Source organism: Sinocyclocheilus grahami, unplaced genomic scaffold (genome assembly GCF_001515645.1).
Source record: "Sinocyclocheilus grahami isolate Dianchi unplaced genomic scaffold, SAMN03320097.WGS_v1.1 scaffold1087.1, whole genome shotgun sequence".
In the NCBI taxonomy this organism is placed as follows: Eukaryota; Metazoa; Chordata; class Actinopteri; order Cypriniformes; family Cyprinidae; genus Sinocyclocheilus; species Sinocyclocheilus grahami.
In genome coordinates, this window is record NW_015506266.1 from 296,267 (window position 1) to 302,494 (window position 6,228).

Sequence of the window (6,228 nt, forward strand, 5' to 3'; positions counted from 1 at the left end):
ATGTGCTGGTGGTTATGTGTGTATAATCCTTCTGTGAGATTTCTTTGCAGCATTTTCCGGGACCTGTGCGTTTCTGTCCTTTTTAAGGTAGGTTCTCTGTGAGAACCCCTTTGCTGGATTCAGAAACCAGGTGCTCGACTGGCAGTGTTACCTCACTCGTCGATATTGTGTCGAGCCGGTATGATAGCCCTGGTTCCGGCTTCATGATTCCTGGACCATGCGGCCAGGTCAGAGGCTTCTGCGGGAGCCTTCTTGATCATCAGGCCCCCGGCACGACACTGCAAAAAATTCCTGGATATCCGGTCTCCAGGATATCCCCTCTTGCTGAGGCATCGAGCGGGAAGCATAAGGTGGCATTTGCGAGAACCTTCTTGAGCAATGCTGTCTCAGGCAGTGTTCCCCTCGCCTTAGAGGGTCGTATTTGAGCTTGCCTCTCCCGTTTGGCCCAGTACCTCTGGGTATCTGTGATCAGATGCCTGGAAATTTAAATCCATGCTATAGTAAGTGCACACGCTAAGCTCTGTGCACTTTCTGAAACCCACATAGTGGTAAGTGCGCACGTTTAACACTTTGCGCACTTTCTAAAAACCACAGTAGTGGTAAGTGTGTACGCTAGACTTTGCGCACTTTCTGAAATCCTGTACGGTAAGGGTTACGCGTTTTAGCTTCGTTCCCTTTCTCTGAGTTGGTTAGACCCCGGTACCTTGGGCTCCACTCAACCAGTGTGTCTCTATTTTTGACACACTTGGAAGTATCGTGAGACTTGAAAGTTAGTAGAGATCACTGTTGCAAGATCCCGCGATAAACATTTCCGTCGATTTGAATTATTTTATTTTTTTATAACACTAGAGATGGCATTATATTTACCTGCTACATTCTTACTTTGGTCTGGTAAGTATCTGTGTTTTCATTTTGACATGTGGTCATTATTTATCTACATTATTTTTTATCATGTTTAGGAACTGTGGCATTTTAGTATAGGAGTTGAGCGGATCATAGTTAATCCATGATCCTGACGGACTAGGCCCCACGGTTCGGCACGCATGCGATCCATGGACTAATTGCAAAATATAACCATAATAGAATGAAAGTTTATCATTTATACATGTGACAAGCGATTTTAAACCATGCCAGCACAAGAAGAGGTGAAAGAGCAAACAACAAAACACAGCTCTGACAAAGATTAATCTTTGTTTAATGTATACAGTGAACACACTCAGAAGAATTGGGCAAAGAGTGGAACAAGACACTGTGTTCCACAGAAGAGGAGTTCCAACACCTGGAAAAGCAGATGGAAAGTGAAGACATCCGGGTATCAATGGTTAAAAGAAAAAACACCCCAAAGTGCATTTCCTCACTGAATCTCCATCATCTATTTGAACTGTAATATTGAATTTATGACTTGTTGCATACAAGCATGAGCTAATAGAATATATATGTCATTGTACAAGTACAATAAGTCATTTTGAAACGTCAATCTTTGTCCACAATTGTTAACCACCTCAATTTGTATTATATTTTAGGGTTTTACAAGATTCCATAATGTCCAAATTCAACATGAAGGGGGGTGGTCCGCTGCAGAAAGAGGCATTTGAAAAGAATGCACTGTTCTCGGTCATTAGAGGTATGTGTATAAAACACACAACATTTACCAGAGAGCTTCTGTCTTTTTTTTTAGGCTGAATGGTGATACATGATATATATCTCGTTTTTGTTTTTAGTATGCATCCAAGCAAAAGAGACTCCCTGTCACAATTAGTGTAATTAAAGTAAAAAATGATCAAAAAAGCTTTTCTCGTGCATTTTTTAAAATTATTTGGCAGATGCGGTGATGACCAACTTCCGGCAGCAACAGAGTTGGACTTAAGGAATGCAGTTGTGAAAAAATTCCATATTTTTTTTATTATAATCTTTATGTTTAAGTGCATTTTATTTATAATCTTTTATTTTGTCATTAATTATTTTATATTTTTATCATTTTGTATTATCATAAGTTGTCTAATTTGTTAAAAATGTTATTTTTCCTAATAAAATCTTTATATTTAATTTGTTTGGAGTCTCTTCTTGGGCTATGGCTAGACATGTATTACATTTTAACTGACAGCCTTGTTTTAGCCTAGACATCCGGGCTGAGTTTGGACGGCTATTAGACGTCTTCTAAATGCAAAATTGCTTGCTGGGTTCATGTACTTTGAAGGATGCAGCCTTTGAATTTTGACACAGTTACAGAGTGACTTTCCTGTTGTTGCAATAAAACAGATAAATAAGACAATGATATGTAATGAAATACAATAACACTCACTGTTTATCCTTCTGTTTTACATTAGAGATGTAAATATAGTTCAGCTGGAATGTCTAAATGTGGTGCTGAATCTCCATCATCTATTTGAACTGTAATATTGAATTTATGACTTGTTGCATACAGAGAGGAGAGAGCATGAGCTAATAGAATATATATGTCATTGTACAAGTACAATAAGTCATTTTGAAATGTCAATCTTTGTCCACAATTGTTAACCACCTCAATTTGTATTATATTTTAGGGTTTTACAAGATTCCATAATGTCCAAATTCAACATGAAGGGGGGTGGTCCGCTGCAGAAAGAGGCATTTGAAAAGAATGCACTGTTCTCGGTCATTAGAGGTATGTGTATAAAACACACAACATTTACCAGAGAGCTTCTGTCTTTTTTTTTAGGCTGAATGGTGATACATGATATATATCTCGTTTTTGTTTTTAGTATGCATCCAAGCAAAAGAGACTCCCTGTCACAATTAGTGTAATTAAAGTAAAAAATGATCAAAAAAGCTTTTCTCGTGCATTTTTTAAAATTATTTGGCAGATGCGGTGATGACCAACTTCCGGCAGCAACAGAGTTGGACTTAAGGAATGCAGTTGTGAAAAAATTCCATATTTTTTTTATTATAATCTTTATGTTTAAGTGCATTTTATTTATAATCTTTTATTTTGTCATTAATTATTTTATATTTTTATCATTTTGTATTATCATAAGTTGTCTAATTTGTTAAAAATGTTATTTTTCCTAATAAAATCTTTATATTTAATTTGTTTGGAGTCTCTTCTTGGGCTATGGCTAGACATGTATTACATTTTAACTGACAGCCTTGTTTTAGCCTAGACATCCGGGCTGAGTTTGGACGGCTATTAGACGTCTTCTAAATGCAAAATTGCTTGCTGGGTTCATGTACTTTGAAGGATGCAGCCTTTGAATTTTGACACAGTTACAGAGTGACTTTCCTGTTGTTGCAATAAAACAGATAAATAAGACAATGATATGTAATGAAATACAATAACACTCACTGTTTATCCTTCTGTTTTACATTAGAGATGTAAATATAGTTCAGCTGGAATGTCTAAATGTGGTGTGGACATAAGCAAGTGAATGAGAATGTGTTTACATGCAAATATGTTCATGTTTTATAAAGAAACAGAAAATAAGCAGGAGTATGAAACAAAAACAAAATAATTTTCACAAAGAAGAATTATAAAAAAAAAGTAACGATGTTTTAAATTAAAAGAAGAAAGAATATTTCTTTTTATCTTTTTTTTTTAATTCTTCGAACCCTCCTCTCAATACACACACACAATACTTTTTTTAATAACTTCTCTCTCTCTCTCTCTCTCTCTCTCTCTATATATATATATATTTGGATTAAGGTACATACTCCTGTTGACTGATACTGACTGGCAGATGTCAATATGCAAATAAAGGGAAAGAGATGACAAATAAACAAATATGGAGGAAGTAAAATATGAAAATTAGTATTAGAACAAAACACAAATGATGTGACGTGCTGAATGATGGATGAGAGCAGATATAATAATCACATGAAGCTACAGACAAACACACAACCTCTAAAGTAAGAACAACTCACGTGTTCATTTTTTCACTAGAATTAGACTTTTGGCATATTCATATTGACTAAATGATAATGTTTGTTGCATTCATTCAACTGTTAAGATACCAACTGAAACTGTCATATTTGACTCCAAACCAAATCCAGAAATGTCTGATATTTGAATTTTCCAATGTGCTTCTTTCTCAGAAATGGACCAAAATCTATATTTCATTCTTCTTCTCATTGGTGAGTGTGTTTGTGGTTTTATTTATGGTTTCTAGTTTCATTAGGTTTGATCCTGTTATGAAGATCATTGAAGCAAAGCCTCTCTTTCACAGCTCTCTGCTCCGTATCTGAATGTGTTCAGCGTCAGTATCACTTTATAAATGAGAGGAAGAACTGGACTGAAGCTCAGAGATACTGCAGAGAGAATTACACAGATCTGGCCACCATTGACAACATGAACGACATGAACGAGCTGAAGAAGAGTGTGAATGATGAAGGTGTTCAGTTTTTCTGGATTGGGCTGCAGAAGACGGGTCGTGATGAATGGGAGTGGCCTTCAGGTGAACCTGCACTCTAGCTGAACTGGGCTACTGGACAACCAGAAGGCAGAGATTATTGTGGTATGATGACAAATGTAGAATGGAATGATATGCCATGTAGTGATGCCCAATATTTTATCTGCAACAACAGTGAGTGCCGCTATTTAAAATCACAACAACTGTTTACAGATGCACCACATTTTAATGCAACACTAAACACTATCACTTTTTAATTTGATCGCGAATATAGAAGAGACTGTGGATATTTGCCACACTTTTAATGTTGAGACACTTTCTGTATAGACATCATTTTCCAGAAATAAAAACAAAAAAACACTTAATTCATTGCAGTTGTAGAATAACTTCAATCTAGTCCATGAAGGAGAAAATACTCAATTAAAATATAAAACAATCGAGCATCTGTCACGCTACAGTGAATAATAATCGCACGAGGAAGAAGAAGAAGATCAAGTCAAATAGCCTTTAATTAATCCAATCAATCCAAACTGAACAGACTAGAACTTAAGTAAACGGGCAAATGAGGATAATTAATAGAACACAGGTGAACAGAATGACGCAATCAGACATGAGGGAAAACTAGGTCACGAGCACATGAAGAAAGAAAACACAACAAAAAGTCCAGTGGCCTGTAGCACGAAGCGAGATGAACAAACTCAGAGTTGCAGAGTGAGTTTTGAGTTGACAAAACCCGATAAAGTCAACCTGGGGGCTGTTTCATAAAAGACGCTAAGAAAAGCGGGGATTAAAGTCCAAATCCTGACTTGAAATAACCTAACAAATCAATCGGGACTAAAGCGGTTTCAGAAACGACAATTTAAGTTCATGCAATCTCACTAATTCGATCCAGGTTCAATGAGTCAGGATAATTTGATGTGCACGCTTATTCTTAAGCAGCCCTTAATGTTGATCATGGATCAAATCGATCCACCATGGCAAACAGCAAATATTTGTGCTGTTTAATGCATTTGAGATGTTGTGTTTTCCTCAGTGCATAACTGACATGTCACAGGTATATTTTTCATCTGTAAATGTTAGAAAGTCATGCAAATATATACATTTTTCTGTCAGGAGTGGGCGAGGCTTAGTGAGTGAACGAGCGCTGCTGCGCTCATGCGCTAAACCGAAGTATGCGTTCTGCTAAAATATTTGTTGTTGGGCATTAAATGTGACACATGTAGAATTTTAATCCTACATATAAGTGAATTTTTATCATAGCAGTAACTGTAAATCAAATGTAAGCTGCTAATACAGCCCTACTATCTCAAATGAGTTAATGAGTTCATCTTATCAGTTAAAAAGTAATCTGATTTCTATTATTTATTTTCATTCAGCGGTGTTAACTTTTAATTTAGTGTTTGTAATGCTTTAAAGAGCAGTTTTAGATTGTTATTTTTTACTGTTCTACTAATAACCATAAAAGGTACAGCTGTCATAAAACCCGAGAGAAAGGCTGCATGGCTAGAAACTGCTGATCAACTGAATGCGCATGTTAAAATGTTTTCAAATATCTTAAAACAAAGTCATTAAATCTTGGACACAATACATTAAATAGCAACAGTTTGTTGTAGCATATATATATATATATTTTTTTTTTATTATTATTTATTTAAGTTGCATTTTCTGTATACTTTTATTTTTGGACTGATAAAGTAAAATAATTGTATGTGAGAGAGTCAGCGCCGTAATATCAGTGCGTTCCTATCGGTCAGTGTTAGAGGAACTCAGCTTAGCCTGACAGTTAGCCTGCTCCGGAACAGGTTAGTTTCCCAGCATAAGTTGCCACAGTGACTGAGCTTGAGCT

At 36.1% G+C, this 6,228-nt stretch overlaps 1 protein-coding gene across 1 annotated transcript in view; it reads left to right on the top strand.

Annotated features, from left to right (window-relative positions):
• Positions 1 to 4,070: 4,070 nt before the first annotated feature.
• The window catches only part of LOC107566597 (collectin-12-like), a 5,231-nt gene continuing 3,073 nt past the window's right edge, over positions 4,071 to 6,228 (top strand). Inside the window, 2 exon segments of the mRNA XM_016252089.1 lie at positions 4,071 to 4,107; positions 4,200 to 4,556. Of these exon segments, the coding sequence (XP_016107575.1) occupies positions 4,071 to 4,107; positions 4,200 to 4,556 (394 nt within the window).